The sequence below is a fragment of the Eurytemora carolleeae genome, unplaced genomic scaffold, assembly GCF_000591075.1.
Source record: "Eurytemora carolleeae unplaced genomic scaffold, Eaff_2.0 scaffold195, whole genome shotgun sequence".
Taxonomy (NCBI): domain Eukaryota; kingdom Metazoa; phylum Arthropoda; class Copepoda; order Calanoida; family Temoridae; genus Eurytemora; species Eurytemora carolleeae.
Genome location: NW_019396094.1, coordinates 332421 through 358593, shown reverse-complemented (window position 1 = coordinate 358593; position 26173 = coordinate 332421). Strand labels below are relative to the sequence as shown.

The following is a 26173-nucleotide window of genomic DNA, read 5'->3' as shown; positions in this document are numbered from 1 at the left end:
ATTTACCTTGGTTAACTTTTCTTGTATATATTCCTCTGAAAATCCGCTCATAATATTTCTGAAAAAAATTGATTCTTAATTTCATCCAAATGGCTCAATTTTACAAATATAAGGCACGTTAGAAAAAGAATCAATAACACATATTTTCATGCTTTTATGTTTTAAAAAAATGTGTTAACTTAAAACACACAGGAAAGAAATAAATCAATATAGACTACTTCGTTAAATCTAAACCTGTCTTATTTAAAAAGCATTTTTTGCATTGAAATCTTATTTCATTTTTAATGCAATTAAACTTATTTCATGGTTAGAAATCACATTTTACAGGTTCCGAGCCATTAATTCTGGAACAAACTGAAAATGACCTTTGCAAAATTGCGTATCTGAAAACTTTGGAATAAGAATAAGTTTTCTCGGATAAAAAATATTAGGAGTTCACTCCACAGTTGGGTTAAAGCATATCCCATAGTTCTTGAGTAAAAACACTAAGAAACCCCATTCATCATTGAACCATTTGTTTGGTTTGAAGGCGGAGTAGGTCTAGAGCAGCAGGCTGGACAACTGTGAAGGGTTTCATGAATATATAGATCACACTCAACACAGTACAACTATAATAAAAATTACAATTAACATTGAATTAATGTATCTATCTATAATGAATCGCCGGCAGCCCCTAGAGGAAGCCGACAACCACCTCTCAGGCAACCCCGTTTGTATACGAATGTATACGGCCAGGGTTGAATGCTAGCATGACATTGTGCAATGACTTATGTCCCCGCAGGTGGGAGAACAAAACGCCAGGAGTTCAAATTGTTTTTTTTAAAGGTTTTTAAGGCTTTAATGGTTCCCAGCTAAGCTTGAAATCCATAAGCAGAATTACTCTCATAGGCATTAATAGTTCCCAACAAAGCTTGAGTTTCATAAGCAGAATAAAACCTCATAGGTTTTAATGGTTCCCAGCTAAACTAGGTTCCATAAGCAGAATATAATCTCATAGGCATTAATAGTTCCCAACAAAGCTTGAGTTTCATAAGCAGAATAAAACCTCATTGGCTTTAATGGTTCCCAACTAAGCTAGGTTCCATAAGCAGAATTTACTCTGATTGGCTACAATGGTTCCCAACTAAGCTAGGTTCCACAAGCAGAATTTACTCTGATTGGCTACAATGGTTCCCAGCTAAGCTAGGTTCCATAAGCAGAATATAATCTCATAGGCTTTAAATGGTTCCCAACTAAGCTAGGTTCCATAAGCAGAATTTACTCTGATTGGCTACAATGGTTCCCAGCTAAGCTAGGTTCCATAAGCAGAATTTACTCTGATTGGCTACAATGGTTCCCAGCTAAGCTAGGTTATATAAGCAGAATCTAATCTCATTGGCTTTAATGGTTCCCAGCTAAGCTAGGTTATATAAGCAGAATGTAATCTCAAAGCCTTTAGGCTGGAAGGAAACTAACTGAATTACCACACCATTATATATTTCTATATATAAAGCAATAATCAGAGAAGATTCTCAGTTTTCATCCATACAACAAAGATCTTCGCTCACATATATTTATTTATATATAAATATATATGTTAGTTATGACCGGCAAAACGACTGGACCGAATGGGCTGAAATTTATTTAGGGAACCCATGGTTACTTTTAGGGCAACACCGTAACATAGGCTAAATAAAATTAAAAAAATTTCGCGGATTTTCAAAATTTTCAAAAATTTAATGAAGATCGAATTTTGATGGAGACAAATATTTAAAATTTTAATCATTCATAAACCTTCCCTGGGGTCCCTAGATGTCCCACAAAAAAATTGGGCCCGATCGGTTCAGCCGTTTTGACGTTTATTGGATACAAACAAACAGACAAACAAACATATATAAATGAAGAGCTTAATTATTGTGCTCGAAAATCCATCCAAAATCCAATATAAACTCCTGCAAAGAAAGATGGATATGTTGTTATAAAATCTAGCGTTTGAATTAGTGTATAGGATCCGGATCCGTTGGATCCGCAAGATGTTGGCTTCCTGGATCCGGATCCGCAAAAATATGTGGATCCATGGATCCGGATCCAATGGGTAAAATATCAACCAAAAACTGCAAAAACAACTTTTTTACTCCTAAATCTGAATGGTTCATCAAAAGAATAAAATAAGCGAAAAAAATTTAAAAATTATTTTTTGTTAAAAAAATTCAGTAAATCTAAAAGAAATGACCTGGATCCGGATCCGGATTTGGATCCGGATCCATTTTTTTCAAGTGCGGATCCGGATCTGCATTAAAATTAAGTGGATCCTAAGCACTGATTTGAATAAATACATTTGTGTTCAACCTGATCGCATTGAGGACACTGATAAACAGCCTTGTCTTTATCTGGTTTGAACAGTTGACCACATCCATTGCACCAGCTTCTATCTGCAGGAACATTTCGGGGTTCAACTTCCTTAACAATATCATTAACATGAAAAATAGGAATATCTTCTTTCTGAGAGAAACCAAATCTTTTACCTTGAAAATAAGGAGAGGGAATAAATGATGATAAGATCTGGCCAGGTGAGGTGCTGAGACTAGAGTTAAGCCACAACCTCTACACTCAACAGGTAGTTCACAGTATCTAAATACTTTTGTTAAGATCACAATGAAACACCACAAAGTAGAAAAACATTTAATATGGAACTCTACAATAAAACCCACTATTTCTTCGGTCAGAGTACTACGAATGACTGCAAATCACAAAGAAAGCTTTGCTTTAGAATAAAAATTAGAAAAAAAGATGAAAAATTATTCTTTTGTTGAAAAAATTAGAAAATCTTGAATGGTTGAAGACCTGGATCAGGATTTAGGTCCATTTTTTACTGGATGAATCCAGTATCCGGATACGAATCCAGACACATCAAAATGAAATGGATTCTAAGCACTGCTTCCTGATAATTGATTTTGTGGAGAAATTACATAAGCTTAGTGGATAACAAAGGGGTGGGGGGGATATTAATAATAACTCAAGGATAAAATTGTACCTTGCTTGACATTGAGGGCAAATGTATCCTGATGATGTAATTTTTTCTCCTCCTGTATCCATGTGACACAAACACATTCCAAGGGCCCCATCCCCATCTTCTCTCCCTGCATGACTTGGAAACCCCATTCTGATCAGACTGGCTTGTTGTGCTATTAAACTAGGCGGAGGGTTTAGGTGCTCAGTGAGCAGGTCTCGCAGATGATGATCGTCTAAAATAACCGCATGCATTCCTCCGGTCCTAATCAAACGGACCACTAAAAAATGCAAATTGGATTTTAAACTTACTGAAATATATTTTTTAGACTCAATTGACCTAAAAATGGACTAAAACCGTCGGCTGGTTTTTATCCCCAGGAAAAAGTGTAAAGACTAATCTTTGGAACCATGTAGATTGTAGATATTCATTAAAAAATTCAGATTACTTAAGCCATCTTTATTAGATCTATTATTTTTGAGTCCGGCAGGACCATTTAAATAGTGAAGCGGGATCTACTAAATCACAATTTTAGTGGTAAACCAGAATTCTCTGTATTTTTTAAGATTTAAATCTCATGTAAGACTTTTAAAATATCTTACAGACGACGAAGTATTTCAAAATTCAAAGACAATTTTTTACTCGAACAGCAACATAATATTTTTGAATGTCTAACTTTTGAACATACAATTGTATTTGGGCTGAGTTTTACCCTAAACTTTATGATAGGATGAAAATATACTTGCAGCCTCCAATTATGTTCTACTACATTAACTTGGTGGACGAATTTGAAAGGGAGGTCAAGGAACTCTTTGAACCCATGAAAATGGGATACAGACACATTTTCAGCCCAAATCAACTATTCTTTACTTTTAAGAAATGCACAAACACCCTGTCTGTAAAGTCTCTTTCTCTTACATGACATCCTCTACAGTATGGTGCCTGTAAAGTCAAGATATAATAACGTCAACATTTTGTCATGCTAAGTAAAAACGCATAGATGCTATTGTGTTTTGATTCTTTTGTTAAGGTCCGTTTTGTATCTTGACGTTATTAATGTTTTAAACCTCTAATTATGACTAAACGGCGATCAACACTTCAAACATTGACAATATCTCAAGGAATCAAAGTAATAAATAATGGGTTTGTTCTTTTTTCCCAAGGATATTTTTTTCCTTCAGTATGTTTTAAACCTGTTCGAAACATAAAAATGTGTCGTTATGACAGAATCAAAGGTATTTTGGTGTTCCGATTCTAATCCGTTTCTGTATATTCTACCTCTAGATGTAAATATTTAGAAACATTGACACTGTGTCATGTAATTGTTATTTGATAAGAGGTTTTTGGTGGTCTGGTACCATAAAAGTAAAGTTTGAGTGATCGAAATTTACATCTGTAAATCTGGACCTTTTCACAGCTGATCCGTCTGCAGAGCTATCTAAGTCATCTATGTCGAATTAGAACCAACGAGAAGCCAACCTAAGGTTTTGAGTTTACGAATACTTAAGTTTATGTTAGGTCAGGATTTACTAATAAAATCTTAGCTCTGATAGTGTTTCTGATTTTGTTCAAAAGCACATTTTGCCATTATATATTTAAAATGTCATTAAACTCCAGAAATCAATCAACATCTGAGTCCTTAAAAATTCAGAGCCTCGAAAGGAAAATACTACACAGAAACCACTTAAATTTTATACTTACATGACAAATTTTCAATCTTTCTATGTTGACCTTCTGAGGTAAACCACATTTGAAGTTTTAAAGATTTTTAAAACATACAGTTCACAGAATATTCGGAGGAAATTTTGATTTACTTCAGTGATCTAATGGGAACTGGTTACACGCACTTAAAACCCCAATCCACGATTTATTTTTAAATTTAAGATTTAGGATTCCCTGCTTTAATCTTGTGATTTTAATGTGTCCATGAGATTATAAGAAAAAAATTACATGAGATTTATTCTTTAAGAAATTCTTGAAATTGAGCAAAAATAAGTTTTGTGACTTTCTCAAATAGCTTGATCAGAACCGTGATTCGAAAATAAATATTAGAAAAAGAAAATCCGTGAATATATGCATTAAGTTCTTTGGACATGCTTTCTGGATTCCCCCCCCCCCACACTTATCAGATCTCAACAGGCATTTTCGATTATGTTGCAAAATACATGGATCTGTAATTGTGTACAATGTGAGAAGAAATTTTCTAATAATAATATCAAAATTATCCCGTTGAGTTGCATTTTATTTCCTGGTTACTAGCTCACGATAAATTCTTACTTCTGCAGCAAGGTTTATCACAGAACATTTTATTTTTAGGTCATGTGCCTCTTGAATTGTTTTATTAATATCTCCCGGGTCACAAGTAGTTAGGCTGCCCATCAAAATTAATACTTCCCTAAAAAAAGAAAAGTTTTTCAAGTTTAAATTAACTTATTAAAACTTAATTCTGGTTAGCTTTGAGAAAGTTTTAAAATAAAATCACATAAATCAATAATAATATTCATAAAAATATTTCTTTTTTAATTTTAAAGTGTGTACATTTAGCTCGTCTTGGTACTAGTTTCTTAACGTGTCGTATTATGTACGCCGTACGTGAACAAATGAACTAACCAAGAGAACATTCCTGAGTTGAGAACTTTAGAATGGTGGATATCCAAAAAAGAGGATTAAGAAGAAAATCACATAAGTGTATATATTGGATAGTCAGATTAAGCGATCGGTGGCCGAATCTAAAGAATTTGAGCTGCGGTTTAAATTTAAGCCGCGGTTTAAATATGGTTGGTTCCACTTTAAAATTGTATCAAATGTTTCAAGATTTAAGCCGGCGCTAAATTTAAACCGGGTTTTGGCGGATTTTGGCGGATTTAAACCGAGGCTCAAATTCTTTAAATTCCATCTCAAGATTAAGGATATCCCATTTTAAAGTTTTCAGCTCTGAACTCTTTAGAGGATTATAAAACAATTCACACTACGTGTTTCCTGCTTCCACGCTATGATTGAAAACTAGCAGGAAAAAGTAGTAATTATAAACATCTACTTTAAAGATAATAAAATTGAGAATTTTGCGTTACCAGACCAGTTTTAACAAGAAATGTAAGAAATGTTTTCCAGGTCAAATTGGTTAATGAAACTCAAGGCTAAGTAAGACTTTTATTAATTCAGAAGAAACAGTTTCCATTTTTATTTTCATTAAAAATGAAGATCCCATCATTTAAAAAAAGATTATATAGAGAGGGATGTTGATTAAAATCCCAAGAGTCGATTGTAAGCAAGAACTATAAACAGGAACGCCCAACTCAGATATACGCAAATTGTGTACTATACAGTGTACACTGTGGGAGGAATGAATGTAAACAAACCCAAGTGCCCCCACAGAAGTTGAAGGGAAACGACTAAAGCTCTGAAGTGATATTACAGTCCATCAAAAAACAAGTTAATATATCAAGTTAGAGCAAATACTTATGATTTTTGGCTTTCTGGTCAATATGGAAAATACAATAGCAATATATTCTTATTCCACCCCTTGGGCCCTTTTCCCTAAAAAATGATGCGTTGCCCCTGAATTCTTTGTTTTGATCTCCTCCCACTGCAGTACACAGAATTGACGCATGAGATATGGCGGTTCCTCGTCTATAAATTTCTTGGTTGTAAGTATCGTAATAACCCCCTAGGTAGAGACTATTTTTGAGAGAATCATTTGGTGTTTGTCAAACTTAAAAGATTGTAACATATCACAATTACTGACAAATTATACCTGCTTGTGTGTGAGGGCATATTTTTCAAAGATTGTATCACAAGGTCCAAAGAATTCTGAAGGGATGGTTCTCCAGAGCAAGGTTTATCTTTTAAGCTCTTTAAAGCCTCTATATGTTTTCGCGGGTTGCCTTAAAGAAAGTTTCAGTTTTCCTTCTTTCGATAACTGTTAGAAACAGTGTGGAAATTTTGTATTGGAATATCGACTCAACGAGTCTCGATCTTTTGTTAATCTGTAGATTAATTTAATCTTGAAATGATATTCGTATCGTGGAGGAAAAACTAAAATGAAGAGATTAAGGATTGATGTGTCCGTAGTGGGTATTGAGATCAAGCGATCGGGATTATGAGTACCCAAAACGAAAGTTCCCAACTTAGGTCAAATATAAAATAAATACAAATTTAAGATTAATGCAGTATAAGGATCCGGATTAATTGGATCACCGAATCTGAGCACAATGAATCCAGATCCTAGCAAAATTAATACCAAATTAGAGAGAAAAAAAAATTTTGCTCTCAAACCAAAAAGAATTTAGCAAAACTTTAAGAAATATTCGTGAGATGGATCCATATTATTTCTAATCGCCACAAAAATTTCAAATTCAGCATTAAATTCTCCAAAGATAAATGTTACCAAATCAATGTAAAAATTGTAAAGAAAAAAATTATTCAAAAAAATATTGTTGTTCCAAAGAGACGCCCGAGTCAGGAACTTTAGTCACACCAGCTTTTATGCAATTAAACCCGGAAAATTAAGAGCGATAAAAATTGCAATTTTCCCCCCTGATGTCAAAATAAATATGAAATATCATTAGACCCATTATTTTCCAGATAAAAATGTGACACCAATCACGCGAAAGTAGTCGGGAACTAAAAAACTTCTAAATTAAAAATAAAACGGACCAAGTGAGACAACCGAATTTCTTACCTGTCATATCTGACACCTTCTCAGCTCTTTTATTACTTGATGTAACTAAACCGATTTGACTTATAGGATTCAAATAAAAATATTCTTCGATAAACTTCTCCAAAAGTTTCAGGCAACACAACCACCTAAACAAAAATACAAAAATAGAACAATCTTAAGTTTGAAGGCTAAGTCGCGATACCTGGTTGGTTTTATATCCTGAGCTTTCATGCTTTCCGACATATCTAAGATAATGTACAGATGCCTCATCATGCCAAGCTTAGTTTTGCCTTGCCTTTCAGCCAATCTTCTCCGCCGAGCCTTCTGGATGATATCCTAAAATACAAAATGATAATAAGGCAGTTTTTTAACATCAAATATCTGCTAAAAAATTGCCTTACGATCTAATGGCACAAACAAATTTTTATTTCAGATTTAAATATCCTCTGATGCTTAGCTTTTTCTGATTGATTTTAGAGCCTTAAGTTTTAAACCGATTTTCGTTTAATTAAACGTTTATTAATATTTATTTTAAGATTCTGATTTAATGGTGCAAACTTTTTATAATGTTCGTAGCAAATGAAATTGTTTTCAGTCGATTTTTTGATCCCACGGCAAACCGGGGCACTTGAGCTAGTGTCCGATAAGAACGAAAATCAGTTGAACATTTTTGATCTGTCATTACAGGTGACATTAGTTCCAAAACTAAGAATTGGCCCATTTTTAACACTGAGTGTTAAAAATGGGCACAAATTGAAAGACTGGGTTTTTGGGATCCCGGCCAATATCCAGAGTAAAAGTGGATAGTAAAACTACATTTTGTTAAACATGACGAGGACAACAATTCCCAATTTTAAACTTTTTTTTAAATCAAAATTAAAAGGAGTTCCTTTAATATTAAAGCTCTTGACCGTTTAAGACAATGTTAGGTTTCCATTTTCGAACATATCCTGAATTTGAAACATTGTCGCGTTTTCAAGACAAAACCCACTTTCCCGTTTTTGAGTATAATCCACAATTCAAAACAAAACTCACTTTCATAACTTACAAAAAAAATCACTGAAAACAAAAATTATCTTATGAAGACTAAATTAACTTCTGAATTATTTCTAGAATCTAAGTTTCCACATTTTATCTGTTAAATTGGAGAATATTGATGATTTATTTTCGAGCATTTTAAACAAACACTTTCCCGCATTTCTTATTTAATCTATATTGTTAGAACAAACGATATTAATATTTTGATTTCTAAATGCCGATGATTTTTTATTTTCTCTTTGTTTATATTTTACCTCATCAAAAAATCTTGTTTGTTTCATAAGTGCGTAAATACTTGAAAATTGACATTGAATTCCGATAATTGTCTCAAAACCAGGATATGTTCCGAAAACGCGACATGTGCTGAAATCCGGTAATTGTCTCAAAACCAGGATATGTTCCGAAAACGCGACATGAGCTGAAATCCGGTAATTGTTTCAAAATAGGGATATGTTCGAAAATGAAATCAAGAATCATCAAAAACTAATAAACTATTTTATAAATATATGGTGTAATTTTGTTCTACTCGTCTTGAATTTAAAGATATATACTCTTGAAAAAGATAACTTTGCAGATTTGGCCCATTTCTAATACTCAGTGTTAAAAATGGGCCAAGTGTTTGTTTTAGAACGAATATCCCCTGCATTAGGTACTGTTAACTATCATAATAATGATATTTTATTATTAACCCTAAATAAGATCTTGCAACTTTTAAAGAGCATAAAAAAAAATTTACTGACTAGATTACTCCTTAATGTGACACTAGCAAAAATTATTTTTAAAAAATTTCTTAAACAAAAAAAATCAAAAAAATCTGTTAGCCTATGTTATCCCTGGAATACCCATGGGTACCTTTAATAATTTCAGCTAACATATAACACATTTATATATAATAATTATAATAACTATAAAGAAATAATAAGGGCAGCTTCTCAGTTTTCATATTTATTAATACTAATTGTTTTAGATTGCTCCTCTTCAGTTAATAAACATGGTTTTATATAATAAATATGAGCTAAGAGTTTTATTTTGCAGGAAAGCGTTAGCTTTACTTAAGTATTAGGGTAAAAGGGGTTCTATTTAGATCGTTTTCGCGAATTTTTGCTTTTATTTTTATCAAATCAATTACAAGTTAGATTTAAGTTGTTTGTGCTTTCCTGACCCATTAGCTAAGGCTGAGGTTAATGATTCTTGTATAGATTGTACCTGTACAGATACATCGAGCATACCATCCTTATCTTCTTGAATACTTTCCCACGTTTTTTCATACCCTCCCTCCCATCTGTACTCATTTCCATCTTCACCCGTTCCGTCCATAATTCTGCAATATTCCCATACAATAATCCAGGAAATAAAACAGAAATTATTGTGGATTTAATTTTAATGCTCTGAATAAGAACAACCGAGATGCGAATCGGTGACAGTTCCCATCAAATTGCATGTATCACACTAAATGAATATAAGAACCTTTATACTTCTGTTTAAAGAAACCGTAAAGGAAGTTATTTATCAAAGATTACAAATGGTAAAGTTTTCTCTGCTCCGATGATATGGTAGACGGAGCTCCCGCCATTATGTCGCGACCATCTCCGCTCTTCGGAAAGGCAATAACATCTCGGATAGAATCTGCTTTGGTCAGAATTGCAACCAGACGATCCAATCCTGGAAACATTTCTTGCTTAGAAATTCATATATATTTTGAATGAAAAAACTAACACTTTTTTCTTTCGAGTTTGTTACAAAGTTTTAGTAAAATCGATTTCAGGATATTAGAATTCGGAGAAAATAAATACACTTAGTCGTTTGCTAAATTAAATTTTCCTTTTCATCGTTCGGTTGAAAAAAAATGTGTGTCACTAAATGGTTAACTGACTTTAAGGGACGTCCTACTTTCACACTTCAAATTCAAGATGGCTATACTAAATTGTAACGGTTCAAGTTAACTGATTTTTAAAATAAAATTTATATCATAAAATTCAATTGTAAAAATATATTCACTTGTTCCTAAGAATACTGAAAGAAAAAAGAATTTGTAGGACAAAATTTTTTAATTTACAGAATGCAGTCGAGCAGTAGTATGCTTTTGAGACTCGGTAGTTTGATTAAAGTGTCCAATGGAAGGCTTAAAGTTTTAAGTAAATGGTTAATTTTTTACCTAGAGCTATGCCGGCGTGAGGAGGGCAGCCCGAGTCTAGACCCTGAAGAAGATGGTTTAACTCAGTTGAGTCTTCCTTCAGAATTGATTCCAAGACGTACTTTTGATCTAAACCAGAATGGATTCTTACACTTCCTCCGCCGATTTCCTGAAAAATAGTATTTTCTGACCTGGCCATTCGATACTTTTTCATGGGCGTTAAGGTGGAAGATCTACTTAAACCCAATTTCAGATTTTAACTTTCACTGCCATAGAAAATAGTAAGCTTTGACAATTTAAAACCCAACCCTCCTTTAGAAAGTGTCATCAAAGGCAGAGCCAAAATGAACCATTTTTATCTAGAAATTCAATATTTCTGAACGCAACCCTCTTGGATTTCATTTGTTAAAATCAAAGTGTTTGGTAATCATGAATTTCTAGGCGCTCTTTTCGATAAAAAGGGAATGTTATGGTTCAAAATAATTAAATAATATTGTTTTTGACAAATAAACTACTACTTTAGAAAGGGGGGGGGGGTGTGTTACTGTTCAGTGATATTAAATTTCTCGGTACCCCTTTTAAGAATAATGACTCTGAAAAACAAGGAGGGGGTGTTAAATTATATTGAATTTTAAGGCGCCCCTTTTAAAAAGATGGTGCATTTTGAATCTTTAAGTCTTTGAAGAAGCTTCCTAAAGAATGGATAGGTTTAAAATTGTCAAAGTTTAGTATTGTCTATGATACTGTAAATTAAAATCTGAAATTGAGTTAAAAAATTAATTTTTCTCTTGACGCCCTGAAAAAGTATTTTTAACAAATAATTCAATAGAATATTAAATGTTTTTATAACTTTACTTGCTTTCCCTTTCGTGATTTTACATTACATTAATTCTTTTTCATTTTCAGGAGTCTGATGTGGATCAAACGGTACCCCTTACCGTTGGCTTTATCTTTGTTATGCTTTTATGTCATGGCCCAACATTCTGACAGACCTAAACCCATGAAAACAAGAACGACATATATTGACAATATCTATCTGTTAGCCTAACTAAACCCCTGATGATGGATTGTATGAATTATTTACCTGTCCATTTAGAACAAGATCATAATGAAGAGAACGAGCTTTCAATGGGTCAGTTCTAAATATACAGTAATGTTAAAAAGTTTAATTGCATGTACTTGTACATCTCGCCTAGTCAAAGCTGTCTGCAAAAATCCAATCAGACTGTTAGGGCTGTCCTGCCGAACACACTCCAAAATTGAGATGACTTTATTAAATTATAAATGAAGAGAGGTATCATAGTTTGGAAGAGTTTTTTCTGCAAATTGTGGAAAATTGAGATTCTGATAAAAAAAGAACATCTAGCATTCGAATGTCTAAAATACGTAGGAAGAAAGTTCCTAACCGTGATTTGGCTGAGACCTGAGCCTACATTTTAACATTAGTTCACTAGAAATCTACTCGATAATGATATTTTTTTAGAACATAACACATTTTCGACAGTGAATACACTTTAGACACAAAACATATATTGGAACATCAATACTAGTGGGTTTGAGATATTTCACAGATATGAATCATTGATGCTTTATTTATACAAATAAGTAAGAATAAAAGTTTTTAGAATCAGAAATTATTAAGACAATAAAAATGTAAAAATTAAATATTTTTAAATAACATGAAGATTTGAAACCAATATAAAAATAATAATATTAATATTCTATTGATATAGCAATTAAAGCAAACATAGAAATGTGGAAACTGTCTTTATTCCATTTTTTAAGTATAAAAGAAGACATTTCCAAAAATGCTCCGACGCAGAATTTCTTCTAGAATTTTTTAGCTCAAGACATCCAAAAAAAAAGTCTAACGAGAAAACAGCTTCTTAAAATAGCCGAGACGTTAACTTTAATCATGCTAAAATAGTATCCAGCTATTCATTATATTTTGGGAATAATGAAAATGTGTTTTATTTGAATTATTAAATCCTCAAATTATTTATGGTTTATGGTCCAAAACTAGTCAAAAATTCAAATTTACAAAAATAAAGGATTTTTAAAAGTTTAAATTTTGAGAAGAAATTGATTATGATTCTTTGAATTGTTATGCTTTATTAGATGTTAGAAATAGTTTATCTAAATAAAATTTGTCCTGAACACCGAAAGTGTTTCTAAAACGTTAAGCATAACATTTGTGGCAAAACTTGACACACAGTGCCAAGTTTGGACCATAAGAACGGTTCGGAACTTTTTTTGGTTGTTAATAGAAAAAAAACATATATTTGTTTCATCAACATTCAAACATATTTCAAAATTTATTTAAATGTTACCAATCAAATATATACTTCAAGGTTTAAAAAAAAGTTATCTTTATTTTTGAATAAAAATGAAGTTTATCTGCATATACATTTAATAGGGATCACTTTATCAGTTGGATCCGCAACATTTTGGTTTCCTGGATCCAGATCCGGATTCGCAAAACTATGCGATCCAAAAACTCGGATCCAAGGGGAAAAACATCAACCAAAAATAGTTTCTTTAAAATTTTTTTTCTTAGAAGCCAAAACTGAACTGTTGAGTAAAAGGGAGATTTTCCTTATCTCTGAATGGTTCCTTCAGTTTTAGCATAAAAAGAAGCGAAAAAAAAAATAGAAAAATAATTAGAAAATTCTTCTTTTGTTAAACAAATCAGTAAATCTTTTTTAAAAGTTAATGACATCAAAATAAAATGGATCCTCAATAGTTTATCGCGTTTATATCACAGCAGGACTTAATTTGAAAATTTATAACAACTAGCCTTAGAGGGCGCTTCGCGCCCATCTTCTAAATTAGTTGTGAACATGTTCTCTTTGTGTACATCGTAAAACAAAACAAAAATAATTCAGTGGATTTTCACAAAAAATTCGTGGATTTTCAAAATTTTCAAAAATTTAATTAAGATCGAATTTTGATGGAGACAAATATTTGAAATTTTGATCATTCATAAACCTTCCCTGTGGTCCGTTGATTTCCCACAAAAAATTTGGGCCCGATCGGTTCAGCCGTTTTGACGTTTATTGGATAAAAACAAACAGACAAACAAACAAACAGACAGACAAGCCAAATTTATATATAGATTTCAACTAATTCGAGTTTTGTGCTTAAAAAATAAACTTAATTAGATAGAAGGTGGTAGATAATATTTAAACAAGATTCATTATCCTCAGATTAGGCTGAGGGATCCGGAAATAAACTTAATTAGATAGAAGGTGGTAGATAATATTTAAACAAGATTCATTATCCTCAGATTAGGCTGAGGGATCCGGAAATAAACTTAATTAGATGGTGGTAGATAATATTTAAACAAGATTCATTATCCTCAGATTAGGCTGAGGGATCCGGAAAGCCCAAACGACTTAATATCACCTAAAATTGATTTGGGAAAAGTCATCGCCAGAGTTCGCGAAAATGACTTAAATAATTCAATTTTACCTATACTATAGTAAAGCTAACGCTTTTCTGGATAATCCATTTCTAGAATAAACCGAATAAAAGCGATATACTTATTAAAACAGTCCGCCATTTCTTGATTACTTTAGTACTTTATTATTAACTTCTATTTCAGATAAAGAGTAGATAGTTTTACTGGAAATATTTGCCTTAGTTGCACTTTTTTGTTTAATTTCCTTTTTGTTTGTTCTGCAAGTTTATTGTTCAGGTTCCTAAATTCTACATATTAAGTATAAACTTTTTTTTTAATCTTTTTGTAAATGATGTATTTTTCTATACGAGATTTAAGCAAACTTGGCGTCATAAATGTAAATATTATTATTAAAGGACAACCCACCATTCAATGAACATGAATAATGTTCTTTTTAATTGTAGTAACTGGGAAGATTTCATTTAACTTTACATTAATAATGTTCCAGAACACATCATAACACTGATTTGGATCTTCATTTTCAAACATCTATTAGAATAAACCGATTAAATTTTTACAACTGCACTACAGCTGTTTTCAAAGCATTTGGTCCAGTACAGTGGTAAGAAAAATATCTTTCAACCAAATTTCTGTAAGTAGTTGAACTTGAAAGTTATCACAACCCCTAAAACTAGTCGGCCTATTTATGGTAAATCGATTAACTTGCATTTAAATTTCGATTAAAAACTACCTAAACAGATGAATATCTTCTGGGTGTGGTGCAGTAAACGGGTGGTGAGCTGACTCAAGTTGACCGTCCTCCCAGGTAAATAGAGGAAAGTCCAAGACCCATAAAATCTTATCGTTCCTCTTTTCAAGATCCGGTATCAGGGACCGAGACAGTAATACTCTTAACAATCAAAAATATGTAGAACCAACCTTAGTGTGAATTGAATACAAAATAAATTAACTGTGTACATTGTAAATTTCCCATTTTTTCACGAAAGATACTTTGCATAGATAAGAAATAAAAAAAAATGATCAACCATCGTTCCGTAGAAGTCAGAACTAAGCTCTCATCTAACCGCATCACAACTATGGTTAAAAGAATGTCACAATAATGAAGAAAAAATCTAGAGTGATATTAACAACCTATGAATAGACTACTATTAACAATTAGTTTTACCTTTTTTTTCCAAGCACCGGAAGAACAAAATCTTTAGGCCCAAAAACTATGAATCCAGCTCCATTTCGAATATTTAAGAAGGATATTAATTTGTCTTCAACTTCTTGACCGCATTTCCTGATTACACTATTTTTTAGCTTTCCATTGTCTATGGAGAGGGGCGAAACAATATTTAATGGTTGGCTAGAAAAAGAGAGAAAAAGGTGCTGCAACTGATCTCTGGTTTCTTTCTCCGCATTTTTCAGTAGCTTATTTTTATTCTTGTCATCGGTTTCAAATAAAAGGATTCCTGCCATCATATCTCCACCTAGTAAAGTCAAGATGAATTATTATTTTGAATACAGATAACAAACAAAATGAAATAACAATAGTTTGATATATCCCTATTCCTAAAATGTGTAAAAAGATCAAAACTTAAATTATTACCTAGATGTTGATCAAGAACATCAAATCCTGACTCAGAGAAAAGGTTTGTAACATCTTGAATTTTGTTTTCAAACCTTAACATTAATTCTGTGTTCAATTGCAAATTCATTTTTTCTATGCCGTACCTTTTAATGTTTTACAGTTCAAATATTTAAAAAAAAAACGGATTTTGAAGTATTACCCCCCCCCCCCATCCTCTCTCTCTGTATGATGGGTTAAATATTAAAGATGGGGGGGGGGGATTCACGTATTTTCCCTAATTCCGCGAAAAAACTGAACTGAGGATAAGATTTTTCAAGAATATAAACCCTTGCAATCACAACCCTTCGTGGCCCCGGGTTATTTTGTTAACCTGAGGTCCGGTTTATCAACTCCATACTGTTCCATGCACTGTTGGTAAGTAATACGCATAAAGGGCGTCTCCAGGGATTCCGGCCATGCCACTTTTAAAAGCTGTTCGGTAAGATTAAAAATCTCTTCACGGCCAGCAAAGGACATTTCAATGTCAACCTGGAATTAGATATACAATATACATACATAAGTACAAATACCAGCATCAAGATTTAAGTGCTTAGATGATAACTGTAGAACTTAAGTTATTAATATCCAAACTCAGCTCGGAAAGATCTTTGTGGAAAGAGGTAGAAAGTTAGGTGAATGATGACTTTAAATTTTATTTCTGTACAATTTAAATGAAGTTTTCCAATAAAACTAAAGCAAAAATGCACTCAACATCTTTAAACTAATGAGGAGAAATCTATTTACAATTTTTATGGAATTTTGTGTTTCTCATCGCTTCCTACAAAATTATTACGATTTTTTGAACTTTGAATCACCCAGAACGAAAATTTTCTTGACCCCCCTTTTTTTAAAACTTTGGGTATGGTGGAAATGGTAACAATAAGTCGGGATTGATTATTTGTCTGTTCAGGAATATATTGTTTCTTGAAATTCATTATTTGTAATTTTTTTTACTAGGTTTAACTATTTGAAAAAATTATCGAGTAATATTTATTCATCATTTATATTTGTATGAAGCAAAAACACATTAATTAAACACCATAAAAGTTTACAATTTAATACTAATACTATTTTCTCTGGATATCGCATTTTATGATCGACAGGGTTTGCCAAAAAGCATGAGTTCAGTTTAGTTATTCAGAGATGGTTTTCAGAAATGGAGTCTAGCGTTTTTCATTTTCTACAAATGTGGTATGATGACAGCACTACAAGGCTTGATAGATTTTCGCACATTGCTTTGAAAACTAACACTGGGTTTGCAGAACTAATGCAGATAGATTTGCTTTATTTTATGGTGAAATATATCCTCTTGAGTCGATTTCAAAAGGGTGAACAGACACATCCCTAGTTATTATATCTGTGATAAAATGTTCATACTTGTTAATCTTTTGAGTGTTGGCATTTTTGATATTAGTTTCCAATGGGACAGAAGTAAGCTCAAAAATATCCATCTTTTCCTCCATTCTATCGATAACTACTAGAGCACAAGGAGGTGGGGGGGGGGGGAACAGTACCTCCCCCTGGAAGGGTATGGGACGGGATGTCGGCATACATAAGAAATCGGTCAATATCAATTAATCCAGTGATATATATAAAAAGATTGTTGTGCCTCCAAGTATATCTTTTTTTGGTGTAGTGCAACCTTGCAGCCATTTAAAATATGGTTTTTATTTTCTTGTCTTTTACCCTGCAATTCAGCGCCTGCCTGTAAACATGGTTTACAGAGATCTGATGTAGACTTTCCCAATGTTGGTTTGTGTTGGCAGGGTGTCCAAACAGAAGTTGAGTCTTTCATCAGATTGAACATGTAAGATTTCCAGATCATGTCAGATTTTTCAAGCATTGCCAGGCAGAGAAAATGTCCTTGTTTTATGAGTGTTTCTGTATGTTCTCTCTAGAAAGTTTCATTTTCAAAAGATACTTTTTCACTGACAGTTGTTTTCATTTTTTTGAAACAGTTTTTCTGCATAGTCTGTGATGGAATTTTTGCGGAGCCAATTTTTTTCCCTGTCTACTTTAGATTGTAAGGCAGAGTTTACTGTTTCATCACCCAGTATTCTTATCCTAGTGTATCCTAGTGTATTGAGTAATTTGTATTCTTTTATCATATTTGTTATGAAGTTGTGCGCGGAGCGCGAAAAATTTTCAACACGTTTTTATGCTACAGTACAACTATTGAGGAAAATTATTTATGAAAAACTCTTATTTTAGTTAAAGTTATGTGGATATGTAGCACTTCCCTGTCCCTTCCGTAGTTTCCTATATTCCTATTTCCCTCTCAACCTTCTTCTTTTCCTCTCAAACTTTTTCCTTCCGTCTCAACCTTTCCCTTCCCTCCTAACCTTCCCCGTTCCCTACATTTTGTCTTCCCTACCTATCTTGTTCCCTACCTATCTCCTTCCCTACTTATCTCTATCCCTACTGATCTCCTTCCCTACCTATTCCTTACCTACCTATCCACTTCCCTACCTATCCACTTCCCTTCCTTCCCCCTCCCAACCCTTCCCCGTCCTTACCCTTCCCGGTTTCCCCTTCCCTACCTTTCCCCCTTCCCCATCCTTCCCTTTCTTCCACTGTTACCCTTCCCATTTTCCTTTCCCTTTTCCTTCCTCTTTTCTTTCCCCTTTTCTTTTCCCTTTTCTTTTCCCTTATCTTTTCCCTTTTCTTTTCCCTTTTCTTTTCCCTTTTCTTTTCTCTTTTCTTTTCTCTTTTCTTTCCCCTTTTCTTTTCCCTTTTCTTTTCCCTTATCTTTTCCTCTTTTCTTTTCCCTTTTCTTTTCCCTTTTCTTTTCCCTTTTCTTTTCTCTTTTCTCTTTTCTTTTCTCTTTTCTTTTCTCTTTTCTCTTTTCTTTTCTTTTCTCTTTTCTTTTCTCTTTTCTTTTCTCTTTTCTTTTTCCCTTTTCTTTTTCCCTTTTCTTTTTCCCTTTTCTTTTTCCCTTTTCTTTTTCCCTTTTCTTTTTCCCTTTTCTTTTCCCTTTTCTTTTTTCCCTTTTCTTTTTTCCCTTTTCTTTTTTCCCTTTTCTTTTATCCCTTTTCTTTTTTCCCTTTTCTTTTTTCCCTTTTCTTTTTTCCCTTTTCTTTTTTCCCTTTTCTTTTTTCCCTTTTCTCCATGGGGTGGGGGAAAAAAATTTATACACCCCTGTTCTCTATTCCAGTAAAATTGAGATGGGAAGCTAAAACTTTGCTATGCAGTCTCACTATTTAATCATCTACACAAATTTAGAAAATTTTCAAGATCGGTGTTTTGTTTAAAATTACTATGCGCAGAAAATTGAAAGAAAATGCAGGAAATAGTTATGATTATTGGATGAAACGAGAAATATGATATACTCTTGTTTCACTATCCATGCAGACATGCAGCATATTTCCCGTCTTAGCTAAATGGTTAACGGTCCAAATAAAATGTGTATTAACCTGTCAATTCCCGCAACCATCAGAAGTTGTTTAAACTGTTGCGGGCTCTGTACTAAAGAGTAGAAATGGTCCTAAAATAAAAAAATATTTGTAAAAAAATATTGTCATACCACGACAAGTAGAACAACCCAACAAGAACCATCTCTTTTTTTGTGAAACTTATAACTTTTTTTAAATAACAATTAAATACTAAAGGAGTGAGTCAAATAGAAACGTTTATTCGAAAAAAAGTTATTCTAGTTTTTAATTTAGATTATTTTGGTTTTTAAAACTTTATTTTTTTGTTCTATTCCAAATAAAAATTTTAGTTCTAGCGAGTGCAGCACTTTACTCAGTAGGCATTTGGGTTTTTGGTGATCTTTTAGTTCATTCAGTAAACGAACTAGAAAATGATTTCTTTATTTCTAATTCCGCAGATGTGAAAATTAATCTCACTCTGGGGTATATATTTTTAAGAATTACAGCCCGGAGGGGGGTTGATTTAGATACTAAGATGTAAAAAATTGGAAATCGACATCTGCAAATCCTTTTTAAAAATTCATTTATTTTCCAAAATACACCTGTCTAGGAATGATCCGCCCCTCTTATCATTCACCTCACCCCCCCCCCCCGACTAGGGCTGGGCACGTTTTCGAAATTTTTTAAACCGTTCCTTTGCGGAACAAACAGCCTCATTAATTGGCCGTTCGTTTGTATAATAATAGTTTGTTCTGTTCCATTTAAGATTTTTCATGGCGTGAAAAAAACGGTTGTTCAGTTCATTTCTGGAATGTTTTGATTTTTTTTGTTTTTGTTTAAATACTAGCCTATTCAAAGATAGGTTAGTTTAAGAAGGTAAGAAGACGAAATTTTTTACATTTATTTAATTCCCTGACTTAGGGTTGAACAACTTAGGACCAAATGGGCAAAAATTAGACAAAGGGGAAACGAAAAACTAGTGTACGGACATATTCTATTTAGGTTAGGTTCAGACAATATATGGGCCAAGCACCATGACTCGGACATGTTAGGGGAACGAGCGATGCAGCCAATGCATTAATAATCAAATATTATTAGCCCATATTCTAGGTTGGGCCAGTTCCTAGGCCGAGCGTTGTGGCTATGACAGGGTAGAAAATAATTATTTCTCAGTGATTTATATGCTTTTCCAGTTTGTCGCACTTTTTGAGCAAATGTTGTTTTAACCATGGTAGCGTTATTGTAAAATATGCACCAATGCAGGAGAAGACGACTTGGTACATACAAGAAGTTCCGTAACGAAAGACGCAAGATTGAACAAGGAGGACGCATAATCCTCCTTATATGTCAAGAATTTAATAATCTGTAAATAGCAAAATATTTACTCTTATTATTCATTTTTAATTTTCACTTAAACATATTTAATCACTATAGGCCTTGTTTTATCTTCATAATCATTTGAGAAAGAAACTTTTTATATTCAAGACCAAAAAACCTTTTAAATAATTTTCTATGCATCTAGAAAAGTTACCAAACCTTTTTCTAATTAAAATCTGAAGGTTTCAGATATAATGAATGGCGAGTTGTAAATGAGATTTCCACGAGATGTGGGAGGGATGTTTTACCCCCCAACACTGTGCTACTGTCAATCATCATAGGTACATTTTTATACATGTTAAAATTGTTAACAAGCTTGCATTAAAGAAAAATTGATTAATACGAAAAATTAACAATTGTTTCGTCTAGATCTGAAGTCATAGCAACTGTGGTAGAGAACTTTACATTCTTGCAGTCTCTGTAGAAATTTTAGGTAAATAAACAAATTCCCTAAAATGTCTACATAAAGTGAACATAAATGAATAATGCACTTTTTTATGGCGATTCTATATTCGTACATGTATAATAATTGATTGTTTATCTAACGTCACCATGTTTTTGACGTCGATATGAAGCAAGCGTGTAAACCTGTGAAATGACTATCTCTATTGTAACTGGATTATGTCCGTAATGTGAGTACAGTACCTATTATTTAAAATTCTTAAAGCCACGCCTTATAATCAGCTTTTACTATTGGATCTTGACTTTTGTTTTTTTGTTTTTACAATTATATTAAAATTATTTTTTAAAACAAAATTGTAAGTGGTAAAACAACCTTTTTTTGAGTAGGAACAATGAATTCTTTAGCTCCCCCTGGAGTTCTACGGAACAGAGTAGGAGTTTCCACATCCAGAAATTGTTCCCGGATCAAAAACTGTCGCATTTTCATGACAAGGTCGGAACGGAACTTCAGTTTTTGTTGTAAACTGCTTCGACGAAGATCTAAGTATCTGAATTGCAGGCGCAATTCCTCCTAAATAATCAAGGTTAATCTTTTTTTCTTCGAGTACAGAAAACAGAAAACAAAAATTTAAGTTGACTTACTAACATTGATCTTTACTGAATATGAACTATCTCACCTTAGGAATCAGATGCGGGTTTTGTTGAAATGGGAGGTCGGATTTTGCTGGCGAAACATTGAGAACTTTCTGGACCTCCACCTCAATACTTCCAGTGTTCATATCAGGATTCTGTTGATTTTCAGGTCTAAGACGAACCACTCCAGATAAAGTGACAACGGACTCATTACGAACTTTTATCAAATCTGAGAAGGAGGATGATTTAGGTATGAATATTTGACATAAGCCTGTTCTATCCCGAAGAATGAGGAATCTATCCATCCTAACAAACATAAAAGTAAAACTCGTTAATGTTACAAAATGTTAGTATTAAAATAAAATAATAGAAGACAGGACCTTGACGATATTTGATGTTTAGGTAACTAAAAAGAAATGTCCGTTACAAATTGTCCCGCGAAACATGACAAGACGACTTGATAAACGTAATAACAAATCATATATCATCCTGGCCAGACTATACGAAATAAGCATTGAATAAAGTATTACCTACTGCATTGAACCCAGCCCGAAATAGTTACTATTTCTCCAACATTTTGTTCTCCAATCTCTCCACAGTAATGTGACCTAATGTCAGTTTTACAATTACAATTTTAATCATGCCTGTCAACAACAAGAAAGACATTTTTCAATGTTCTTGCAACCCCCCCCCCCCCCCCCCCCCCCATTCAAGGAATACTGTAACTGTGTACTAATATGCACACCAGTCACCAAAATTGCTTTATACATAATAATCTAAAGCTAAATCAGACTGTTTACAAAACTTTCCCTTTCATCTACACAAAAATCCAAATGTTAGACGTAGTATCATAAAATATTTAACTGAAGTAACTAAGAAATAAAAAACTGCTCAATTTTTTTATACCTGGAAGAAAATGAGACATTTCTTGCAGATTGCAGCCTAGTGTAACCGATGTGTTTCACAAACAAACTATTTCCATCATTCATGGTCATAGCTTTAGAATTGGTCTTCAAATTAAGGAGATGCATCTCGGAGGATCGAGAAGTTAAAACAGCATTTAATTGAACTGTACACTGATGTATATATCTATTTCTAAATTTAAATAATTTATCACTAATTTTAGTTCTAAGAAGTAGAGGAATACCCGCCATGATCCAAGAGCTGAAAAAAGTACAAGTTAAGATTTAAAATGAAATTCCCTTTTATTTGGATTAAAAAGGAAAAAAGCGTTAACATCTTAATCAAAATTTGTTATTATTAAATTTTTAAGGGAATTTATTATACCTTGAGTAACTCCCGTTAAAATTTCTGGAAAAAGTAACTTTATCACCAGCCTAGCTAATAAAATTTCATATCTCACACCTAATATTTTCCGTTGTCGGGTGATAAAGTTACTTGATCGACCTGCTAATAAATAAGGTTAGAATTGATTAAAACTACATGTTATTGTAATTAGTATCATGCGTTCAAAAAAAGATTTTGCCAGAATTTTTACTCTTTAAAATCCATGTAAAAACTTTTTCTTACTTAATATTAACCATTACAATGAAATAAAATAGATAAAGCGACACACGTCATTGTCACCCTACTCTATCAGCGCCGGTGTTTACTTAAAGAGACATAAACGGACCGGCATGTAGAAAAACAATATACTTTTTGTCCTGTTTGGAGACAACTCAATTTTCTTTCTTATTTTGCATCCATTTTATTATTAACAGTGAGATATAAAAGACTTTGTTCATATTTTTAAGGCCATTTCCTTTTTTTCTAATCCTCTTACAATTGATATTTTTTTCTTACCCTTCCCCTTGGCATTGTATGAGATGGGAAAATATACACCTCTTCACTTCATTTTGTTAAAAAAAAAAAGTAAAATATAGAATTTACTTCATCATAAATAGATACATAATAATCATTTCAACTCAGTCTCAATCAATCAATTTTGTACGTACAATGATTATTTGTCAACTTGCTCAATGGTGGCCTTCTGTCTTAATTTATCCTACAGGAGAGTTCCATACATTTACCTTAAACAGTAGATTTTCCTTCAGCAAGCAATTCTTCTCTTTCTTGAGCTTCTAGCAACTCCCTCGCAGGACGGATAACTGACCAGTATCTAAACATTTACATCGTAGTTTTGTTATCAGCTTGCAACAATAAACCTTCAGGTCTCAACACGTAAACAATTCTGATGTTTAGGGTTTTAAGAATTCAAATTTAAAAAAGTAATATAAGAAAGGCAATCGCTTAAAGTTCCATTTTCATACCCTTTTACTGTGAAAATAAATTAAATTACAGTAAATAACAGAAACCACTTTCGTTATGATTATGCCGTTATCTAAAAAGATAATCTATGGTTCAGCAAAACAAGGCTCAATTCTAAAATGTACTATAATGGCCACTAGAGTATCTCACAAAATTAAAAATACAAAACCTCGAGTTGGGTGAAACCATTGGGCCGAGCGCTGCGACTAAAAAAGGCTTAAGATTTTTTAAATTGCATTTTCACATACATTACATTAAAAAATCTCTTAAAAAAAACTATTTTTTCCACAATCAAATAAAAAAATAATGTGCACGAAAATTAAAGAAGGGGGAGGATTAATAAACCATACCCAAGGAATTCACTAAATTGTAGTTCTTTATAAAAATTAACAAGGCTTTCATAAACGAAATTTTCAGTTTTCTTAGAAAATAAGATTTCTTACAATCTTGATAGTCTGTTTTTTTGTTTTAACCTGTATGTGTAGTAAGCGCAGATAGGGAAGAATGACAGTGAGATTGTAGCACAAATGTTAGCATTGGATCTCATCAACTTGTCCAACCACTGAGATTTAGTTTTACCCAAATATCTAAACAAATGCCATAGGTTAACAAGATTATTTCCCGAAAAAAACTGCAAGTCTCGATTTTTTAAAATCTATTCTTTTCTTCTTTAATAAGCGCGTAGAAAAAAGATGCTTTTTCTTTTTGAAGCGTTTTCAATTATCAGAAAAAAAGTATTTATGTTCATGTTTATATTTATGATAAAATTTTCCTTTTCATATCCTGTAGTTCAAATTAACACATATTTTCTTTGAACATCAGCAGTTTTATAATTGTGAGATTGGATGGACCCTGAAGTATAAGGATACCAAACATAGCATCAAAGAATAGAGAGAACAAAAAAAATATTTCAAAGAACAAAAAAAATATTTCAAAGAACAAAAAATAGTTTTAAAAATAGTTCAAACGTGTGTATATAATGGTTAAGTTAGGCTAAGACAACTTCTGAACCAATCGCTGCGGCTAGGGCAGACTAGGAGGCAGACCGCTACGAGTTCAAATCAATATAAAAATTGTTTAAATGAAACCAAACAATGCAGTTCAAATGTATGTATTATTTCAGGGTTAGGTTGAGACGATTTCTGGGCCGAGCTCTTCGGCTACAGAGCGTGCCATAAAATATTAGATTATCTCAAAGCTTTAACGCCTAAATACTAGCATAATGCTCGAAAACCTGGGATTTTCGGCAATAAAATTTATAGATTAGCCTTATTCACTTTTTTAAAATGATTCATTCTTTTATAATTTTCTGATAAGTCCTTTAAATGTTGATTTAAAGCTATAAACGATCAATATGATGTGGGACCTGGACACCCTGTAGTTTCTGTAAACTATATTTCATTTAGACTGTTCTAATTTTTATTTGAATTTTTTTTTACTTTTATGTTCATTTGAACTTCTTTTTCATTTGAACAATTTTTTGTTACTTAAACTATTTTCATGTTCATTTGAACTATTTTTAAGGTTCAATTGAACTATTATATTTATTTATGCTCAAGTCACCAATAGTTTTATGAACATAAGAATAGTTCAAATGGCAGAAGTTCAAACAGGATAGCATCAGCTTAACAACGTTAGCAAACCGTCAAGTGGTTTACCTCCTAGGTCCTCTAGAAGCACCAGCAGTCTGAGATACTAAAATTCTAGAAGGAGTAAGGAACATGAACTTGCTGAATGAGAGTAGCTGTACCATTCCCCGCATATTTTAGATCATCCAGTCTGAAGATTTAATGCTCTTAAACGATATGTAATGATATTAACCTAAATACGGCGAATTTTCAAATTAATTATTTCTTTGTATATTTCAGACATCAAAAAGAGTTTACTTGGTTAAAACAATAATACTAATACTATCATTATACAGGTGTCCCACATCAAGTTAGACCGCGTCAATGGGTCTAAATTACGATTTGGGGGATAAATCAGAAAATTTAAGAAGAAGAATTTTTTAAAATCTAATATGGCTAAAAGAAATTTCTTTCTTCAGAAAATGCTATTTTTCAAGTATCATGTGCGTATTTTGGCGTTAAAGATTGGAGATAATCTAATATGATATGGGACGCTCTATAGTTCAGATTCCTAGACGACAAAACTATTCAGGTTAATTTAGGTCAGAGTAACTTTAATAACATTTAATACATTATTGAAAATGTTTGTAATGTACACTGTACAGGAGGTAATAATAATTTATAATTTTTTAAAAATACA

At 32.6% G+C, this 26173-nt stretch overlaps 2 protein-coding genes across 2 annotated transcripts; both read right to left on the bottom strand.

Annotated features, from left to right (window-relative positions):
• Positions 1 to 55: 55 nt before the first annotated feature.
• LOC111694746 (general transcription factor IIH subunit 2-like protein) lies at positions 56 to 10016 on the bottom strand. Its single transcript, XM_023463750.1, has 9 exons — positions 9894 to 10016; positions 7852 to 7985; positions 7671 to 7795; positions 6744 to 6873; positions 5238 to 5384; positions 3014 to 3253; positions 2505 to 2610; positions 2329 to 2439; positions 56 to 608 (listed from the first exon to the last, which is right to left on the bottom strand). Exons 1-9 carry the CDS (start codon positions 10002 to 10004, stop codon positions 486 to 488), a joined length of 1227 nt encoding a protein of 408 aa, XP_023319518.1. The 5' UTR covers positions 10005 to 10016; the 3' UTR covers positions 56 to 485.
• Positions 10007 to 25669, bottom strand: LOC111694748 (aspartate--tRNA ligase, mitochondrial). Its single transcript, XM_023463752.1, has 16 exons — positions 25564 to 25669; positions 24379 to 24492; positions 23668 to 23756; positions 22544 to 22801; positions 22168 to 22245; positions 21682 to 21943; positions 21378 to 21575; positions 19232 to 19338; positions 17541 to 17592; positions 16186 to 16343; positions 15834 to 15907; positions 15408 to 15714; positions 14973 to 15131; positions 11906 to 11960; positions 10843 to 10990; positions 10007 to 10349 (listed from the first exon to the last, which is right to left on the bottom strand). Exons 4-16 carry the CDS (start codon positions 22789 to 22791, stop codon positions 10204 to 10206), a joined length of 1992 nt encoding a protein of 663 aa, XP_023319520.1. The 5' UTR covers positions 22792 to 22801; positions 23668 to 23756; positions 24379 to 24492; positions 25564 to 25669; the 3' UTR covers positions 10007 to 10203.
• Positions 25670 to 26173: the final 504 nt, after the last annotated feature.